The sequence below is a fragment of the Oryctolagus cuniculus genome, chromosome 7 (genome assembly GCF_964237555.1).
Source record: "Oryctolagus cuniculus chromosome 7, mOryCun1.1, whole genome shotgun sequence".
Classification (NCBI taxonomy): domain Eukaryota; kingdom Metazoa; phylum Chordata; class Mammalia; order Lagomorpha; family Leporidae; genus Oryctolagus; species Oryctolagus cuniculus.
In genome coordinates this window covers 11,573,780-11,595,936 of record NC_091438.1, presented here as the reverse complement: position 1 = coordinate 11,595,936, position 22,157 = coordinate 11,573,780, and the positions used below count along the sequence as shown (strand labels likewise).

The following is a 22,157-nucleotide window of genomic DNA, read 5'->3' as shown; positions in this document are numbered from 1 at the left end:
AAAATAGCTGGACAAATGTTTTAATAATCTAAGTAAGAAATTATGAAGCCTGAACTAAGGGAAAGCAGAAATAAGAGAAATCTCATTCTGAATCAACGTATATTTTTAAAAATATTTATTTATTTGAAAGGCAGAGTTACAGACAGAGGGAGAGACGGGAGGGGGAGGAGGGGAGGGAGAGGGAGAGGGAGAGGCAGAGAGAGAGAGAGAGAGAGAATCTCCCAGCCATTGGCTCAAATGGCTGGAATGACTGGTGCAGCGGGGACTCAAACAGGCACCATATGGATGCCAGCATCTCTGGCAGCAGTTTTACCTACTACACCACAGCACTGACTCCAAATCAAAGTATTTTTAAGGCTTCTAATGCAGTAAGTCTTATCACAAGATAAGCTACTATCTTTCCTGAAAAGTTGTATCAGAAATATAATTTAATTCTAGCTATTCAAAAAATACAGGGACCGACATTGTGGCCTAGCAGATAAAGCTGAGATGCTGGTAACTGTCCAGCAGTTCCACTTCAGATCCAGCTCCCTGCCAACGCCCTGACACAGCTGCAGAAGAAGGCCCTAGTGCTTAGGCCCCTGCCACCCACATGGGAGCCCCAAATGAAGCTCCTGGCTGCGGCCTGGCTCAGCCCTGGTCATTGTGGCCACTTGGTGAATGACACAGCAGATGGAGGGTCTCTCTTTCTCTGTCTCACCCTTTCTTTCTGTAACTCCAACTTTTAAATAAATAAATAAATGCTTATGAAAAGAATACAAAAAATCATTGAGACAGGTAAGTCTTTTTGATACCTCGAAAACAGCTTGATTCTTTTTCACAAACCTGCTTTAAAAATCCACTACAAGCAGGCAGTTGGCCTCACAGTTAAGATGCCAGTTGGAACGCCCGTGTCCCACATCGGAGTTCCTAGGTCTCACCACAGGCTCTGGCTCCTGCTTCCCGCTAATGCGGACCCTGGGAGGCAACAGTGCTGGGTCAAGCAATCGGGTTCCTGTCACCCATGTGGGACGCCTGGACTGAGTTCCCAGCTTCAGCCCCTCGGCCACGGCAGGCTTCTGAGGAGTACACCAGCAGACGAAGCCTGCTTTCCCTCTATAACCAACCACTTACAAAAATTAATACTCATTAATAGGCAAACAAAATATTAAGTAGTCCCATCTATAGTAAGTGTTGATTTATTTAAATATAACATTATAAAACAACTTAAAAATCTCTGTGATCCACTCTCTGTATGTAGGAAATGTGTTCTGTAAAACTGATCATTTTGATACATTTAATTCTCTTTTTCTGCTATTAATGTATCATTTTTCTGTTTCACCTGCTAATCATATTTTAATCACTATTATTTAACATTTTTAACATTTTAACATTTCAGTTGCTTTAAAATTTAACACCCCAGAACATGACCTTCACATTCTAGAGAATTTAAGAAAAAGTGTGTAAACCAATAAATTTTTAAGTAGTGTCACTCTTAGTAAATTAATTTTAAAGAAAAGTAGATATTTCAGGGGCCAGCGCTGTGGCAGCAGGTTGACACCCTGGCCTGAAGTGTCGGAATTGCATGTGGACGCCGGTTCTAGTCCCAGCTGCACCTCTTCTGATCCAGCTCTCTGCTATGGCCTGGGAAAGCAGTAGAAGATGGCCCAAGTCCTTGGGCCCTTGCACCCATGTGGGAGATCCGGAGGAAGCTCCTGGGTCCTGGCTTCAGACTGGCGTAGCTCCAGCCGTTGCAGCCATCTGGGGAGTGAACCAGCAGATGGAAGACCTCTCTCTCTCTGTCTCTACCTCTCTCTGTAACTCTGTCTTTCAAATAAATAAAATAAATCTTTAAAAAGAAAAAGAAAAAAGAAAAAAGAAAAGTAGATATTTCACAACCTTAAATATTAGCTAATGTGAAACTATCAAACAGTATTACCTTTAATCTGTCTGAATTTTATTTCTGGGATACTAGTGAAACAAATGTGTTGTAAATTTATATATCAAGTTTAAGCTACATATTGGCAAGCATTTCATAGAAATCAAAGACTAACATCATAACAATTTGAATAAATTTAAATACAAAATAAATATAAGACATTAACAATCCAAATTCTAGCCTCTTTGGTGAGCACTTGTCCTATCATAATTATTTAAGAAGCTCTCCAATAGCATTAAATTTGACATCTAATTTTACTTCCAAATAAAGCTCATTACAACAAAGGGTGGGTCATTTTCAATTTATCCGGAAAAGTTTTGGAGAATAAACTCTGATTAACAATCATTTCTATAAGATTGTTTCATGAATATTGAAGTACTGAGGTCACTTTAATTAAAAGTATAATTACTTTAAAATCTGAACCTGGTGACTTTTTATTTCTTCCCTACCGAACTTTTCCTCCTTTAACAAAGAGGCCTGACCTATGAAATATTATGAGACATTAGTTAGTAATTTAATCATCAAATAAAATACAGTTTGAAGTTTAGTTACCTATTAAATGTAATACCTGTTTTTTACAACCTTTCCTGTTCTAAGATAAAACAGATCCTATTTCAAAAAATAAATAAAATCTTACTAGGTCCATGCCATTATAATTTCTTATATCATTTTGCCATTATATATACAAGGTAATCCCATACACAGTTTCCTGATGTCTGATACATTTAAACACCCAATAATAACTGCTACTCATAATGTGTCCTGGATGCTTCATGAGTGTCTGCGGTGAGAGATGACCAAGCCCCTCAGCAAGCCCCGCACAGAGGCGCTGTTACAGACGCAAACACGAGAACTGTACCCAAAGTCAAAGTCAGTACGAGTCAGGACTTCAGTCCCCATATTCTGAACCCCAAAGCTCATATCTTTTTTGCCACTACACTGTTATGTAAATAAAAAGAAAATCTAGAATTAATTATAGAAATCTTTCATTTTTTGGTAAGTGGAAAGAAAGATGAAAGTAATATATAATGGTCCAACTGAAAGTATCATACCATCACAATGTATATGGGAACTAAGTGGTTTAAAAGGCAGCTGCTACTTAACAATAATACACTGTAACTGAAGCTGTATTTAGATACCTCCTACATACAACTGTACCAAGTTTACTGACATAACTAATGTCATTTCATGAGATAAGTCACTTTTAATTCAAAATCTGCATCAAGTCAATTTTTAAAGGAAACAAGTTAATTTACTCTTTTCTTCAAAATAGCACTTTTGTATTTTTCTGAGATTCTATATGCTAGGCTTCAGAGTTTGAAATGCTCACTCTGCATCTTCTAAAAGGAAGTTCAAGTGTAACAACACTACCAGAGTAGAATGCTTTGTGAATAACTATTCTTATCCATACTATTTCTAAGAAAACTAACAGTTCCAATTAAGGGAGAGTAGAGGATTTCTAATAATAAATAACTCTATTAACTCTATTATTTTTTTCTTGAAGGTGTTGGGAAAATCAAATTAGCACATAACAGTAGCTTGTGAGAGATGACTTCATTTTCTGTAATAAACACCAAGATCAAAACACGACCACGTTAAATTTCCTTGCAAGGTTCCCAGCAGGAGCCTTCCTTTTGTCTGTGATCGCCTCTCACCCACCAGAACCAGGCCAAACATGCGCATGTGCCACTAACACTAAGCAGCACTTCCTTAATCACTCATTTCCAACAATTTATGGATCATCAGTGGCAAAACAAACAAAAAAAAAAAACGAGCAAAAAATAATGAAAGAATGCAATGAAAGCAAAGAAGGCTGGACTTCCTACTCACTTCTGTGTCTCTTAAACATGGAGGCCTGATACAAATTAGCCACTGGGGGGAAAAAGTCATCTGGTCATAAAATACAGTACAAGGTCACTTTTATGTAAGTTTGCCAAAAGGGACATAAACCAGGACAATTTCAAACTGTGACACAGGATAGAAACATATTAAAAAAATCTTTGTTCCTCCTCTATTGTGCTGTCATGTTGCTCGGCTTTATAGACGTTCTGAGCACCAGCACAGAGCGCTGCGCTTCCACCTGGCCAGTCTAATTAACTACGAAAGGAAGTTACCTCAAATTTTTTACTTTTTGCTTTTATTATTAAGCACTTTGTTTGAAGTTATAGGAGTTAACCTCTTAATCCTACAGACCGTGTGCTATGTTCTGGACATTTGGGGATGTCTGGATGGTGGGGATAATTGGTCAGGATGTTGCTGTCGCTTATGTTAAATTTTATGCTATGACTTCAAATCAAAGATTAAGGTGAAGTACCATGTAAATTTACTTTCAGAACAAAACTTGGGTTTATGATTTCATCTGTCACTACGTTTATATAACAATCACATGGTGAGATCTTTTTCGCCACTTTCGTTAAGTTGTTAAATGTTTTCCTCATAACATTTTAATTCAAAATAGATGCTACGATATAACATGAAACAAATATGTTATATTTAGGGTTAAAACACTGGCTGGTGACTACATTTCCAGAGTTCATTAGAAATCCTGTGACATTAATATAGATAAGCTAGAGGTTTTCTCTGGGGCATGTAAGGAGTGAAGTTCCTAGGACTGACATGAGGTGTGACAGAAACAGCAGCGGCATCTTCCCTAAGACCCATGCACTCTGGTACACTAGCAAATGCCCAAGGTCAAAAACTGTGGCAAAAGCATCCGGAATCACAAAATAAAACAATAACCAAGAGATGCAACCTTTTTACCAGAGTTGAAAAATTAAGATGTAGACACAAGATCAGGTTCAAATACACATAAACATGCATAATGCTCAATTCAGGTAGGTGACAGCAAAATCCTTTAAATCTGAAAAACACTTAACTGCGAACAGTAAGTTCAAGTTCCAAGAGTCAAGTTAGCACCTTACTAAAGAAAAAATGATCGAAGCCATGTATATTCTCTAACCCTTGGGAATTAATAAAGGGAATAGGGAGGAGATGGTCGTAATAAAATAGAAACACGCCATGGTAAGAAGGAAGAAAGGCTACTTATGGCCCTTAAAAGGACATAGTCAACCCCGCCAGGCCTAAAATGTCCTGTTTGAATTAACATAGTGGCTTAATTAAAAACTAAGTAGAGAATTCTGCTTAATTTGATTTTCAATTCAAGCTCTGCATCCGCCCATGGCCAGTGGCCAATTTCCGCATCTCAGCACAATATGCAAGGAGCTGTTTTAAAGTGGACTGCCCAGGGGAATCCATGGAGTATGGTGGGGCCATATGCCGTTTAGGGAATACACCAGACTTCGACATAGTAAAACGGCACCAGGAGGGTGGCCACAGGGGGAAGAAAGGAAACTTAAGCATATTACTAGTTTGTCATTACTCAAATTGTCATGCTCAATCTACCAATTAGAAATGTTTCTGACCTCTCTTCAACATCACTTAGGAAACTAGAAGTGTCAAATGCGACCAATGAACACGCAGCTTTAAAGAAAAAATTGTGTGTATCTATACACACATACATGATTGTACTCAATGATAAGGTTAACTTCAGTTAAGCAACAAAGGTAATAATTCCAACAAACCCTATAGTACTATGCAAGAACTACATATCTTAGGAAACATGTAGAACTTGTAAATACCAAATGATTCCATATTCAGAAATATACAACATTAAATGTTCAGATGTATACTTTAACATTTAAATTTAACTATGCAATGCTAATAACCTTTGTAACTTTCAAGTAATTGTTTTTAAAACTGAAAAACATGAATAATTAAAAATACTGCCCGTGATTTGCTTAATCTTAAATCTTTCTAAACATTTCTACTTGGGTACAAAAGGCACCTTCAAGCAGGTTGTTTCAAAAGTATGCTACCTTTGATGCTAAAATTGACTTATTCTGCTTCAGTACATGACATTTCAAAATGGGAAAAATAATTGGAACTTTAAAACTGAGTGAGAATACAATACATGAATAATGAAAAGCTGACTACATTGCTCTTAGCTGCTTTCTGAATCCCATATAACACTAATCCTTCCTAGAATATTAGTCAAATGCTACTTGAGAAAAATGGTGATAATACCTCAAGGAAAATGGTAAGTTAGTAATAGTTAACAGGTACTGAATAAAGTCCTTGGCTATGTTCTTTACATGAATAATATCATCTAATAATCAAATAATAAGTATTATACTCACTAAAAAAAATAAAACCTGAAATTTACATCAAATAATTTTCCTAGGGAGTCTGACCCTAAAGTCAAATTTTCTCTTTTTTATACCTTCAATCCCTTCCCATTGGCACCTCCTCCTCAGCACACCAATCCAGTCAGACTCACTCTAAAATTATTCTGCTGGGGCTGGCGCTGTGGCACAGCAGGTTAAAGCCCTGCCCTGAAGCACTGGCATCCCATATGGGTACCGGTTCTAGTCCTGGCTGCTCCTCTTCTGATCCAGCTCTCTGCTATGGCCTGGGATAGCAGTAGAAGATGACCCAAGTCCTTGGGCCCCTACACCCACATGGGAGACCCAGAAGAAGCTCCTGGCTCCTGGCTTCAGATCTGTGCAGCTCCAGCCATTGCGGCCATCTGGGGAGTGAACCAGTGGATGGAAGACCTCTCTCTCTCTGTCTCTACCTCTCTCTGTAACCCTTGCAAATGGATAAAATAAATCTTTTAAAAAAGTTTTTAATTATTCTACCTCCTCTATCTTCAAACAAAAATTCATCTCCCTCCTCCTTTAATGGCATTACATCTCTACAGCAGGCATTCATGGATGAACACAGCCATCCTGGGTTCTTCCTTATTGCCATCTTTTGCTGTGTCTGGGAATTAACTGGATTGATCATGTTGACTGTATCCTATAATCCATTCAAGTTTAGTCTCCATCTGAGACCATGAAATGCACTTGGTGACCCTTAAGGGGATTTGAGGAGACAAACACAGTCAAAGATGAGCTCTGAAAAGAATATTCTTGTAGAGAGAGACTAGAAGCAGAAACAGCGAGGAGCAAGAACTGCTGTACAATTGCAGGTATGAAGTAATTCTACTTTCCGGGGTCCTCGGCTGATTATCCCTTTGGATCATAAGTCTATGCTGGGGAAAAAGAAAACTCATCACTGGGTTTTTCAGCTTTTTTAACTTCCAGAAATTGATGCTGGAGAATTCTGCTTCAACAAACTGAGTCAAGTCTTTTTTCTAATAGGTCATGACAAGAACGAAAAAAATTTGAAGGCAGAAATTCATCCACACTACACACTTTTTAAAAATAATAATACGTTTAATAACTAGATTTTTGTGAAAGGTATACACAAACTAGGTAGATCCTCCTCTAACAAAAACATACTTAACACCGAGCTTTACCAGCTGTTTTCTGCATTTAATAATATTACACAAAAGCCAGTGTAAGGAAGAGGGAGGAACTTAGTAAAATTTTTTTTTTTAATATTTATTTTATTTGTTTGAAAGGAAGAGTGACAGAGAGAGGGAGAGAGAGAGAAAGAAGGATCTCTCATCTGCTGATTCACTTCTCAAACAGCCTCAACAGCCAAGGCTGCCCATGTCATGGCCAGGAGCCCAGAACTCCACCCAGGTGTCCCAGGTGGGTGGCAGGGACCCAACGACTCAGGCCATCTTCCGCTGATGAGATGCAGAGAAGCCAGGACCCACTCAGCACTCTGAGGTGGGATGGCAGTGTCAAACGTGAGGTGGCTTAACCCACTATGACATGCCCACCTCAAACTCTGTAAGTTTAAAGCAAACATCAACATGGCAATTTGAGTGACATGTTGGATCACGTGGTTTCTAACAGGGTCTAGCGCCTGACTGCTTCAGTAAGGTGATTTCTCTACAAAATACAAAGTTTCACATTGTGAGGTAAATGTACTGCTGTGTACACCTTTCCTTATTAGTGACATAGGTAGAAACTTTAGAATGTGAATTTATCTCTAATACACTTAAATGAAACATTAGGTGCAATTTTTTTTCTTCTGGAAAATTCATTTTATGTATTTATTTATTTGAAAGAATTACAGAGAGAGAGGGAGAGACAGAAGGGAGAGGATCTTCCACCCACTGGTTCACTTCCCAGATGGTCACAACAGCAGGCGTATGGGCCAGGTTGAAACCAGGAGCTTCTTCCGGGTCTCTCACGTGGGTGCAGTGACCTGGGCCATCTCCCACTGCTTTCCCTGGCACATTAGCAGAGAGCTGGATCACAAGTGGAGCAACCGTGACTTGAACTGGCGCCCATATGGAATGCCAGCCCTGCAGACGGCAGCTTATTTGGCTAGGCCACAGAATCAGCCCCCAGAAAATTCTTTAACAGCTTGCTATCATCTGCAGCATAAAATCTAAACAACTTGGCAGGGGAATAAGGTCACCAGGATTTGACCGTGACAAGCTACTTGTGCACCCTGAACTCACACCATGTTCCATACAAATCCACGTATCAGCCATTCTCTCAAGTCAGTCAGAACCCTGGGCCTTCATGCGAGCCTAGAATGCCGCACCCAGCAAACTGCTGCTCACCCTTCAAGTTCCAGCTCCTCTGTGAAGCCTGCCCCAGCTCTCTAGCAAATCATGACAACCATTCTGCTCAAGGTCTCCCACAGCACCTGCTTACATAAACGTTCACCAGACTGCATCTCATCTGTTTCCATCTCCAATCTCTCCCACTGTCCACCCCTTGACAAGAGAAGCCTCACCTTCAACTGTGTCTCCAGCAACCTTCTATCATAGCAGAATAACAATCAGCGTTGCTTAATAAAACTGTTGAATGAATAAATGCCCGTCAAAAGCTCTAGCTCCAAAAATGACCTTCTGCGGAATGGGCTTCTCCTTTCCTCTGGCTGTTCACTGTCTGCAATGCCCCTCTACACGGGATATTATCTGCTTCCTTCTCCTAGAAACCCTCTGTCCTGTGGCTTCTGGAAGCACACTCTCCTTTTCCCTCGCACTAGCTGACAGCACCACTCAGAATTCTTCCTGACTTCTCTCCTCCACCAGCATCCTGAGGTCCTCTTCTCTATCCACATTTCCTCCTTGGCCACGCCATCTTCTCTGTTGGCTCTCAGAGTATTCTCCACAATGATTTCATATGAAAAAGAACACTGGGGCTGGCACTGTGGCATAGCGGGTAAAGCCCCCACCTGCAGCGCCAGCATCCCATATTGGCGATGGTTCAAATCCCGGCTGCTCCACTTCCAATCCAGCTCTCTGCTACAGCCTGGGAAAGCAGTGGAGGATGGCCCAAGTCCTTGGGCCCCTGCTCCCATACAGGAGACCTGGAAGCTCCTGGTTCCTGGCTTCAGATTGGCATAGCTCCAGCCATTGGGGCCATCTGGAGAGTGAACCAGCAGGTAGAAGATCTCTCTCTCTCTCTCTCTCTCTCTCTCTCTCTCTGCCTTAGCCTCTCTGTAATTCTGCCTTTCAAATAAAATAAATAAAATCTTTTAAAAACATCAGAGGCAACCCTGAATTTAGGTTTTGATTTTCCTATTTTATATATACGGTTCTTAGACAACTCAGTTTTCTCCTTATAAAAAGAGTTTGAACTAAATCCCTTTCAGCAATAACACTTCCATAATTTCTTCAAAATATTATTAAACAAATAGCTGTTAATCTCAAACTATACAATAATTTCACAATACACAGATGACTTAATTTTAATTACTAGTCTTAAGAATACTTCATGATTTTAAAAGAAAAATAACTCCAACATCTAAAAGCCAGCTCTCAACAAATCAACAAACACAATCATCCATTCTGCATTTGGTACATTTACCAAATACGCAATTGGCTGTTAGTTTCCAGCTATAAAGTGTTAACATAAGGAACAACTCCTAGAAAACAAAAAGTGAGTCTGTGAACACAACACTTTAACCAACAACCTTCGGGGATTCTTGTTGAAAAAGTGTACCACTGGAAGTTTAAAATCAGAACAGTTGGCAGAGTGTCAAGCCATTGCATTCTAAAGACTCTGATATAAAGTTACGGGAAACAAAAAGTCGCACACAGTTGACAACTTTCTATGCCAAATTTATATAACTGGCATTACAGTATTCATTCAGCAGTAAGATACACAGGCACATTTTACTCTGTATATCACAACAAGAGTAGAATTAAAAACTAAAAGGCAAAATATACCTAAACTATAATGCTAGAATTCACTTTCTCTAGCTTAAAAGTTACTCAAAGTGTAACTTTAACTCCTTAAACCTTTGCATTATATTCCAAAAATTTATGACCAAAAGAATGTATAGACTATAAATTAGAAACTTCATTTCTTTCACTTTAAAGTGCTATGTTCAAGGATAGATTAAGTTATTACCTCTTAGAAAGTCTTGATTAATTTTTAAGATGCTCTTCCAAAGTTTCCAATTTGCCCACTTCTAAGCCTTGCACATTCACCTAAGAACAGTTACTCTCAGTATGATCGGAGTTTGACTATCTGATGGAACATGTTTGACTTTATAACATGCTACTACACTGAAAATATTGGACATAAGGTAACTTGCACATTAAGATATATTTTAGGATTTTTATAATTTCATATCATGCTTTAAATTAAATGAAACATCCTAGGAAAGGAATAACAACAATTATTTCAAGTTTATCCATTCCAAAATAGAATACACCACTACGTTTGTGCATACTAAAGATGTACTCTCAAGTCTAAATGATTATTTCCCCCATAAACATGCAAAATAATTCAATATGCAAAATTATTAAGATTACTATTACTGTTATTAAGTTTTAAAATTTCACTCAAATGGTTATTTAAGTCTAGTTTGACATGATTCACTTACCTTTTTCAGGCCAGCAAAACCTTCTGATTCCAGGAAGAAAAAGGCAAAGGGCATCAACACAAATAAGCAAAGGTTGGAAAAGAGAGAAGCAAGATTCCACAAACCTACAAGAAGGTTAACAAAAAAGAAGAAAACAACGTTAGATAGTGACAGCCCTTTCCAAAGTTCACTAAACTGTGATTTTAATCAAGATCTATACTTTGAGGCAGGCACTGTGGTGCAGTCAAGCCACAGTGTGGGACACCTGTATCTCATATCAGAGTACCTGGCTGAAGTCCTGGCTTCTCATCCAGATTCCCGCTAACGCACCTAGGAGTCAGCAGCTGTTGGCCCAAGTACATGGGTTCCTGCCACCCACAGGGGAGAGACAGAGGGAGTCCTTGGCTCCTTTTTATGCCTGGCCTAGTGGTTGCTGTGGGCATTTGGGGAGTGACCCAGCAGACAAAAGATCTTTCTTTCTGTGTGTTTTCCCCTCTCCCTCTCCTTCATTCTGCCTTTCAAATAAATAAGTAAATTTTCTTTAAAAAAAAAAAACTATACTTTGTAATAATAAAAATAAACATGACCTTGAAGTAACAATCTGAAGTTAGAAAATAACTATATTTAAAAATTTTAACTTTATAACCTGAACCTACTGGGAAAAGCAATATAGAAACTAATGATTTTTCCTCATGCCCCAAAATAAATTCACTGAAGATATGACATGCACAGAGATCCAAAGACACGGTCTCTTTACTCAGACAGGTCCCAGAACATTTCAATTAGAGTCGCTAGCATTTACTGAGCACTTAATAAATGCCAGACACTCTAAGTATTTTACATGCCTAATACCATTTAAGCCTCATTTAAAAACTCCAAAATAAGAATTAGCAGTTATTGATTCCTTGTGTGCCAGGCACAGTTGTGAGTGATTGACAGACAATACATGAACTCGGTTACCCATCACAGCCATGTTCTGAGGCCGCAGTAGCACTGCTGCACGACAACAGAAGCACAGGCTGGTTATGCACCTTGTGCAGGTCGCACAGCCTGCAAGTGGCAGAGCTGAATGCAACTCCTGGGATTTGAAAAAACCACATCACCACAGAAGTCTCAGTGAACAACTCCAAGTGGAAAAGGCAAAGTAACAGAGGCAAGCAAGTTCACATCATCCTCTCCCTTTGGACACATTCTGTCGTCCTTTACAAAACCACAATAAAAGGAAACTAAAATAAGCTTAAGAACAGACTTGGAAAACGAGCTCTTCGGGTGTGTCATTGGGAGAATATCTGGCCCAACATCTCATTTTATAGCTAAAATTTAAAACTGGGTTTCAAAATGATAGCCATAATATTTATAGAATCAAGGTTTCAAAATTATAATCTTTACAGAAGCATAAAGTCAAGAGTTAAAGGGGCCGGTATTGTGGCACAGCGGGTTTCCTTGCTGCCTGCAACGCCGGCATCCCATGGATTCCCCCTTCTAACGTGCCTGGGAGAGCAGCACAAGATGGCCCAAGTGCTTGGGCCCCTGCCACCCACATGGGAGACAGGGATAGAGTTCCAGGCTCCTGGCTTCAGCCTGGCCCAGCCCTGGCCACTGCAGCAATTTGGGGATGGAAGAACTCTTCCTCTGTCTCTCCCCTCTGTCACTCTGCCTTTCAAATAAATAAAACTACTTTAAAAATTCAGAGATAAAAATCATCTACCTATAAATTCAACATACTATATGCTATTGCTACTTGATATTGTTGAAAATGGGCAACTGTTGTTCTTTCCACACCTTTAGTTATAGTCAATACTCAAAGCACTGAAGACAAATGATGAACACACACACACAGTGCCTCCCATGCACAGCACTTAGCTTCCAGATGGATGAGTTCTCAGTGAGAAAAGTGAATCAAAGTAAACTCTTCCTCAACTACCTCAGTTACAAATTAACATATGTGCTTCATGGTTACCTTAATACTCTTGACACTGAATGTAGCATAAGCCAAAAGAATTGAGTATATGTACAAGTTATCTAAAGGAAGTCACTTCCTTCAACAGGTAATGAAATTGGTTCACAGTTTCTCATTCAAAAATCTAAACAGACTTAATAAATTTACTATATACATTTATATTTGGCAAGAAGTAAAATATTTTATGAAGAATTTAGAATCTTTTGGTGGAAAACTGTAACTTCAACTTTTTAAAATAAAAACTGTCTTACAAAACTTTTTGTACTTTAAGACCTTTAAAAAAAAAACAGCTTAACACTTTCTTTGTTCAAAGGGGAAAAGAGCAAGAGTCAATTATTGTAATGTGCTAATGACTGAGAAGGGCACATAGAACGACTAAATACTTGAGCTTCAAATGAACTTTGGTTCACATCTTGTCTGCTCTGCTGTGTCGAAACGTTGTTAAGTCACAGGTTCTTCATCTAAAAAATGAGGCTAATGATGTGACCACGGGGTTTAATACATGAAATAATACATGGACAACAATTGGAACAATGCCTGGTACACAATAAGCATTTGATTTTTTTGCTCTTACTAGCAGTTACATCCCCAGAGGTTACTGACACACAGTGGCTTTACCCCCATTCCAAACTGCTTTCCTTTTCCAGCCCTGCGCTCACCTTCTAGTATTTCGTCTCCCTTTCTGCCAGGTGTATTAGCTCCTGATTTTTGTTACCAACAATGTTCATGTGTCAGCAACAATCTCTCCCTCTCTCAACAGGTGATAGGTAAATATGCCATTTGTACAAATTCTTTTAAGATTTATTTTATTTTATTTTATTTGAAAGGCAGAGTTACAGAGACAGAGGGAGAGAGAGAGAGGTCTTCCATCCACTGGTTCACTCCCCAAATGGCCACCATGGCCAGAGCAGAGCTGATCTGAAGCCAGAAGCCAGGGGCTTCTTCCAGGTCTCCCATATGGTTGCAGGGGCCTAAGTACTCAGGCCACCTTCAGCTGCTTTCCCATGCTCATTAGCAAGGAGCTGGATTGGAAGTGGAGCAGCCAGGACTCAAACCAGCACCCATATGGAATGCCAGCGCTGCAGGCAGTGGCATAACCCACTACTCCATAGCGCCAGCCTTCGTACATACAAATTTCTAAGAATGGTATCTGAACTAACAATAAATGGATCTAGAACAAGCTGTGCCCTCCAGGTCCAGTCCATTACTTTAGTGCATGGTCTCTGGAGTCTATTTCAGCAGTTCCATAGCATTTTATCTTCTTTATGGTTTCAAAGCAACTTACTTCTGACTATGTTGAGTATATCAATAATTAGTATTATGTAAATTATGTATAAAATTGTTATTCATGGTAGACTGGAGAACCATGATTGTTAATATGCTGCTTTGTGGCCTAAGTCCTTGGGCCCCTGCACTATGTGGAAGACCCGGAAGAAGCTCCTAGCTCTTGGCTTCAGACCAGCCCAGCTACAGCTGTTGCGGCTAATTGGGGAGTGAACCATCGGATGGAAGACCTCTCTCTCTCTCTCTCTCTCTGCCTCTCCTCTCTCTGTGTAACTCTTTAGAATAAAATAAATTTTTAAAAAATATGCTGCTTTGTTTACTTAGACATGGTCAGAGACAGAGAAATGCCAGTTTTAAGTTATTTTTATGAACAATAAAAGTCAATGTGCCAAGGATTATATTCAATTTACACAAGATAGTTTCAATCAAATTAAATATTTCACAGTGCTTTTTCAAAAAGAAAAAACTGGCTACTATTTGTCCAGTACCTAACGTAGCAGCCATTGCCCTAGACACCTTAGGGTGCTTCCCTAACCTCTTTGACAGGGTAGGTCCGCCATTTTAGATGGCCTTCCAGTTCAGAAATATGCCCTGTCCCACAGCTCAAAAACACCAGGGCCACTCTTTATAGGATGCTGTGATATTTTAGGCAACATACATTCCATCATTTCCTGAACTCACATTCTTCACCGATGCCTATAATTTTATCATTATATATCTCTAGACCTAAGCTACATGAGGCATGTATCCTGTTTCTGTTCCTCATTTTTGATTCCCCAATGCTTGTATTAGTGGTAAGGAATCTGTAACAAGCTGCATAAATGGACAATGTTATATTTGACACAGCTAAATGTAAAGGAAACAACTTCCCAAACTAAGAGAGCAGTCTTAGAATCCATGGTCCACTGTCTGCAAAATTAAGACAACACAGCATATACAAAAAATAAAAAAGCAACAGCTTTACTGAGCTATAACTAAACTGTTTAATGCAAAGAATTTGATCATCTATGACATAAGAACACATAAATTATCACACTAAAGCTAACATACCTACATCACTCTCATATTTTCTCATTCCCTGCCTCCTGCCATTCCTCATCTCTCCTCCCTCAGCCAGGAAGACTCTATTTTAGAAAAGCTTGGATTTTCTAGAATTTTATATAAATGGATCATGTGGCTTCTACTCTTTGTCTGGATTCTGTCACTTAGCACAGTTACTTTTGAGATTTTTCAAAATGTCTATCAGCATGGATCAGACTAAGATTATGGATTGCATTCATTTACCTACAAACTGGCACCTGGGTCATTTCCATTGGATAAATATGTGGGTATGGAATGGCTGGCTCATTATGGTACATGTATGTTTAAGGTTTTAAGGAACTGACACAGTATTTTCCAAAGTAGTTATATTTTTACATTCTTATCAACAGAGTTCAAGTTCATCTCCATTCCCAACATACTATGGGCAGTCTTTTTTTTTTTTTTTTTAAGATTTACTTATTTATCTGAAAGTCAGAGTTACACAAGAGAGGAGAAGCAGAGAGAGAGAACCATCCATCTGATGGTTCACTCCCCAATTGGCTGCTATGGCCGGAGCTGTGCTGATCCAAAGCCAGGAGCCAGGAGCCTCCTCCAGGTCTCCCATGTGGGTGCAGGAGCCCAAGGACTTGGGCCATCTTCTGCTGCTTTCCCGGGCCATAGCAGTGAGCTGGATTAGAACCGGTGCCCATATGAGATGCTGGCACTTCAGGCCAGGGCGTTAAAACTGCTGCGCCACAGCACCATCCCCTGGGCAGTCTTTTTAATTTTAGCCATTCCAACAGGTGCAGTTTTATGTCACTGCCGTTTTGTTTTGCGTTTTCCATATAAATAATGGTGTGAATATATGTTCATGAGCTTATTTACCATTTATCTATGTCTCGTTTTGGTGAAGTGTCTCTTCAAATCTATTATCTACTGCTTTGTTGGGTTGTCTATCTTCTTAAGTTTGGCAAGTTCTTTACATATTCTGAATACAACATCTTCACGTGGCATATGATTAGCAGATATTTCCCCCAATCTGTTGACTCTCTTTCTATTCTCATAACAGTATCTTCAAAGAACGGAATTCTGAAAAGTCAAATTTACCATTTTTTTCTTTTATGAACTGTATTTTTTTGTATCTTCCAAGAAATATGACGTACCCCAATGCCACAAAGGCTTTCTCTTATAGTTTTAGGATTTACATTTAAGTATATGATGCTTTACTGTTTTGTATATGGTATCAGGTATAAAGTTTATTTTTTGGCTATGGTTACCCAATTTTTCTAGCACCATTTGTTGAAAAGAATACAATTTACTGTGTTATCTTTGCACCTTCATAAAATACCAAATGAAAATATACATGTGGGTCTATTCCTGGACTGAGTTGATTTGTCTATCTTTATGCTAATACTGCATGGCCTTGATTACGATAACCTTAAAACCGTCTCTAAGGCAGACAGTAAGTCCTCACACTTTTTGAAGTTGTTTGGGCTATCCTACCTCCACCGAATTCCCATCTGATTTTTAGATATATTTGTCAATCTGTACAAAAATTGCCTGCTGGGATATTGATTGGCATGATGCAGAATTTCCAGATCAGTCTGAGAACTGATATTTCCACAATAATGTTCTCATGGATTGAACGTTGCCTCTCCAAATTCATAAATCAGAGCCCTGATTCCCAAGGTGATGGTATCTGGAGACAGGCAGGGCCTTTAGGAGGTACATAAGTCATGAGGACACAATCCTTATGACGAGACAAGAAAAGAAAGGAGACAGCTTTCTCTTTTTCTCTGCTCCCCATCAAGTAAGGCTACAAGGGGATGGTCATCTGTGAACCACCACGAACCTGACCATATTGGCACCCTGACCTCTTCCAGCCTCGCAGAATAATGATAAATATATCTGTGTTTAAGCCATTCAATCTATGATATTCTGTTCTAACAGCCCAAAATGACAAAACCAATGGTCGTATATATGGCGGGGGCGAGGGGAGGGGTAGGGCGCACATTTGGTACAGGAGTTAAGATACCATTTGGTACCCTGTGTTCCATACCAGAGTACCTGGGTTTGTTCCCAATTCTAGCGTCCTGCTAATGCACACCCTGGGAGGGAGCAGGTGACGGCTCAAGTAATTAGGTCTCTGCCACCCAGAAGGGCAGTTTGGACCCCAGCTTCAGCCTGGCCTAACCACAGCTGGAAAATAAACCAGCAGATGAGACATCTTGACATTCTCTCTTTTGAATAAATTACATTAAAATATTTTGTAAACAAATTGTCTCCTAATCCAGGAACATGTATGTATCTCCACTTTCTATGATATACTTTCTCTCAGAAATGTTTTAGTTCACATTATATACTTCAAAAAGTGTAAAAATAGAATTAAAAATTTATATTTGTATTAAAATTTTTTAACCCATGCATAATTTTCCTAGTACACATTTTCCTCCCTTTTTAAGTATCTTCATATAGATCTTACATATCCCTAAATAGCCTTTTTTATGCTACTATATATAAACAGCACTGACTGGCTTTTAAACTCTTATTCATTGCTAGCAACTGTATTTTGTATACTGATATATTTAAAATATCATTGCATAATTAAAATAGCTTTTATATAATAGTCCATCAGAATTTCTAAACAATCATATCATCTGTGAAAAGACAGTTTTACCTTTTCCCTAATAGTTTGTGTATCTTTTAAAAAGCAAAGTTTGTTTTTTAATTTAACCAGGTTAAAAAGAAGTGGTAAGAGACTGCCTTGCCTTGTTCTTGTTCTCAAAAGCACTCAGTCTTTCACCACTAAGTATGATGCTACCCATCGTTTCCCATTGATGCTCTTTATTAGAACGAGGCCCATCTTTCATGCCTACTTTGCTGAGAGATTTTGTGAGGAATGGCTATTGAATTTTGTAATATGCTTTTTCTGCATGTATTGTATCTATTTTAGCATGTGAATATGGCAAATTGCGTTTATTTTGCAAAAGTCATGATGTACTATCGTTTTTAGGTATTATCTGTTATTTGCTAAAATTTTGTTTAGAACTTGTGTATCTGGGCCGGCGCCGCGGCTCACTAGGCTAATCCTCCGCCTTGTGGCGCCAGCACACCGGGTTCTAGTACCGGTCGGGGCGCCGGATTCTGTCCCAGTTGCCCCTCTTCCAGGCCAGCTCTCTGCTGTGGCCAGGGAGTGCAGTGGAGGATGGCCCAAGTGCTTGGGCCCTGCACCCCATGGGAGACCAGGAGAAGCACCTGGCTCCTGCCATCAGATCAGCGCGGTGCGCCTGCCACAGCGCACCGGCCGTGGCGGCCATTGGAGGGTGAACCAATGGCAAAGGAAGACCTTTCTCTCTCTCTCACTGTCCACTCTGCCTGTAAAGAAAAAAAAAAAAAAAACTTGCGTATCTATGTTCACAGGAGATACTGGTATGTAGATTTCACATGTTGGCTTTGTCTGGTCTTGATTTCAGGGTAACGTTGACCTCAATGAGCTAAGTATTCCATCCTCCTCAATTTTCTGGAAGAGTCCACAGAGTGGCATAATTCCCTACTTACTTATAGATCTTGTGGAACTGACGGTGAAATCCTCTTGGCCTAGACTTTGATTTGTGAGAATAAGATTGCCACAAGGTTTGAGATTAGTCTTTCAAGGAATGCGTCCATTTTTCTAAGTTGCTAAATGTATTGGCATATGGGTACTCAAATATATCTTTATTATCCTTTTAACAGAGGAAGAATTTATAGTAATGGGAATTGGGGATTGATGTCTTTTTGTGTTTTTGATTAGTTTGGCATTATTTATCAATTTTATTCATTTCCTTGATTTTCTTTATACTGTTTTCTATTTCATTTCTTCTCTAATATTTTTTCCTTAAATCCCCTCATCTTACTTTAAGATTCATTGCTCTCCTGTTTCTAGTTTATTATGGCATCTGTGGGAACTGATTTGAGAACTTGTTTTCCGTTCTAATACATGCATTTAGTGCTGTGAGTCAACCTTTAAATATTTGAAGCATCACACAAATTTTGAGATATTTTAGCTTTCAAAGTATTTTGAAATTTCCCCTTTACTCTTTGACCAGTGAGTTATTGTATAGTATATTTTCAGTTACCAAATAATTGAAGACTTTTCAAATGTTTCTAGATAAATTTTCTATCATTTCTCATTTACTCTGTCATTAGAGACCATACGTTATATAATTTAAGTCCTTCTAAATGTACTGAGACATATTTTATGGTACAGCATGTGATCACTCTTGGTAAATGTATTTGACAAGAGTACATATTCTACTGTTGGGTAGAGTATTTCATAAATTCATATTAGGCCAACGTGGTTGATAATGTCATTCAAACCCTCTGTATCCTTACTTTTCTTCTATGTGTTCTATCACTTACTGAAAGAGGGAGTTGATATATGTGAAGATAACTGTGATCTTAACTATCCTTTCATTTATATCCATTTTTGCTTCATGTATTTAACAATTAGGTGGGTAAATGCTTCGTATTAGGTTCTTCTCATGAATGGATTCCTTTATCATTATGCAATGATATTTAAAAAAAGTCTCTGCCCTCACCTGACAGTTATATGACCTCTCTACCTCTCTTTTGATTCAGATTAACATGACACATCTTTCTTTTCCCATTGTTATTACCCTATTCGAGTCTTTACAGTGAGTTTCTTGTAGGAAGCACATACTTAGCTGGGCCATCCTTTTTCATTCAGTCTGCTAACCTCTGTTAGACCACTGTGTTTAAAATATCTATTATATGGTTAGGTTTGAGTCACATTAACTTGCTCTTTGTTTTCTATTTGTCCCATGTGTTCCCTTCCCTTTTCTTTTTATTTCTATGTTCCTACAGCTTAGCTATTTTTTATTATTCCACTTTATGGCATTTATTTACTTACTAACTGTATGAACACATGTGACAAGCCTCCGTGTGGTTGTTTTCAGATGCACCACATACTCCTTTAATGTGTCACAAGCTGCCTGCAGGTGATATTCGAAGACTGCATGTACAGTGTAAGACCTTCACATCAGCTTACTTCAATTTCTTTCCTCTCACCTTTGTGCTATATTGTTACATTTGTACACGGAATAAAACTCAGAATACTGTATGTAAGTACTATTTTATTTAAAAACCAATTATCTTCTAAGAGACATATCATGAAGAAAAGCAATTTTATTTACCTACAAAACTGCCATTCCTTTTTTATTCGGTCTGCTAATCTCTGTTAAACCATTGTGTATCTTGTAGATGCAGAAGAATATCCCCTACCTGTTTCCTTCTGTATGAACCACTTCACTTAACACTGTTGAAAGTGCAGATATGTTGGTGAAGAATTTTTATCTTTCATGTGTCTGGCATTGCCTATATTTGGCTTTTCTTTTGAAAATTTTTTTCATTGGATATATAACTAAACAAGCAAGTTTTTTTTTCTTTCTGTACTTTAAAGATGTTATCCCACTGTTATCTGACTTGCATTGTTTCCTAGAAGAAACATGCTGTTATTCTTTTATCATTGTGCCTCTGTATATAATATGTCTCTTTCTAGGTATTTTTAAGATTTTCTCTTTATCACTGATTTTGAGCAATTTGATGATGTGCCTTGCTGTAGTTTTCTACAAGTTTCCCAACCATAGGGTTGCTCGAGCTTCTTGGATCACAGGGTTTATAATTTTCATCAAAATTTGGAAGTCCTCTGCCACTAGTTTGTCAAACATTTTTTCTTAACTCCCCTCCTTCTAGCAGACCAATTACATCATTGATTTCTGTTTGTTTCCTCTATTTTTGGACAGGTTTCTATCGATGTGTCTTCAAGGTCACTAATCCCTTCTGCAGTCTCATGTGTTACTAATACTGTCCAATAGATCTTCACATCACACATGATAGTTTTCATCTCTAGAAGCTGAATTCCGGTTCACATTTATATCTTTCATGTTTCATCAAATTCCATCTTTTCTCTGGCTTCTGCAGCATATGGAATACAACTACAGGAACTGTTTTAATGTACATGTCTATTAATTCTGACACTCATGTCAGTTTTAATTTTTTTCCTCCTATGGGTAATATTTTCCCACTCTGTACTCAGCTGCAGACTCCAGGCAGAATGACATCCAAAGACGTTCGTGCCTTAATTTCCAGAATCTGTGAATATGCTGTTGCGTGTTTTCTAGGGCTGCTATAGCAAACTAACATAAATCAGATGGCTTCAAACACCAGAAGTTTATTCCCGTAGTTCTGCAGGCCACAAGTGGGAAATGAAGGTGAGAGCAGGGACAAGCTCCTTCTGAGGATCTTAGAGAAGAATCCTCCCTCCGCTTTGCGGTATCTGCCTGTAACTCTGGGCATTCCTGAGTGCCTTCTATCCTCAGCCCACAACACTACTCAGCTCCACCTGAGTGCCTTCTCTCTGTGCTGCAGCCTAGAAACAGTCTCCCATCACTTGGGGATTACGTCCCCCATTGCCTTTACAGATGTTCTGACATAAAATGAATGGTTCAACTCAAAATGTTTTGACTTTAAGACAGTACAAAAACAACACATAGGCAGTAGAGGCCATATTTCAGATGCTGATCTAGGAGCTACCAACATGCAGTGTGATTCCTGCTCGATGCTGAAGCTCCCAGTCAACCATGCAATCGAGAGCGGAAACAACCGACACTCCACAATGTACTATATTCCTCGGCTACGATGTCCAACAGATTAGGTATATTTAATTCATTTTCAACTTACAGTATTTTCAAAATCAACTCAGGAAAAGCTTGTTTACTTTCTTAAAAACCTCATTTTTTCAGGTGTGAGGACAAACCTAGTCCTTGTTCTTCCATCTTAGACTATATTTTGCTTTTAAAGTGTTTTCTCTCCCAACACTTGAATATTGGTCCTTATTTCTCTTACTCCATATATGTCTGAGCCTTATCTCTTGTTAAAAACAATACAGAAGGGGCCAGCACCATGGCACAGTAGATTAATCCTCCACCTGCGGCACCAGCATCCCATATGGGCACCAGTTCTAGTCCTGGCTGCTCCTGTTCCAATTCAGCTCTCTGCTATGGCCTGGGATAGCAGTAGAAGATGGCCCAAGTCCTTGGACCCCTGCACCTGCATGGGAGACCGGGAAGAAGCTCCTGGCTCATGGCTTCAGATCGGTGCAGCTCTGGCCATTGCAGCCATTTGGGGAGTGAA

The 22,157-nt window shown here is 39.0% G+C and overlaps 1 protein-coding gene across 10 annotated transcripts in view; it reads right to left on the bottom strand.

Annotated features, from left to right (window-relative positions):
• LMBR1 (limb development membrane protein 1) overlaps nucleotides 1-22,157 on the bottom strand; it is a 163,619-nt gene that overhangs the window by 80,368 nt on the left and 61,094 nt on the right. For 9 of the 10 annotated variants that reach the window (XR_011390276.1, XR_011390275.1, XR_011390277.1 and 6 more), the window contains one exon: nucleotides 10,724-10,827. Coding sequence is in view for 6 of the 10 variants with exons in the window: in XM_002715020.5 (XP_002715066.1) it covers nucleotides 10,724-10,827 (104 nt within the window). In the remaining 4 variants the exon portion in view is untranslated. Of the gene's footprint in view, nucleotides 1-10,245; nucleotides 10,326-10,723; nucleotides 10,828-22,157 lie in introns of all 10 variants that reach the window. The other variant, XM_070077222.1, reaches the window with a different exon arrangement.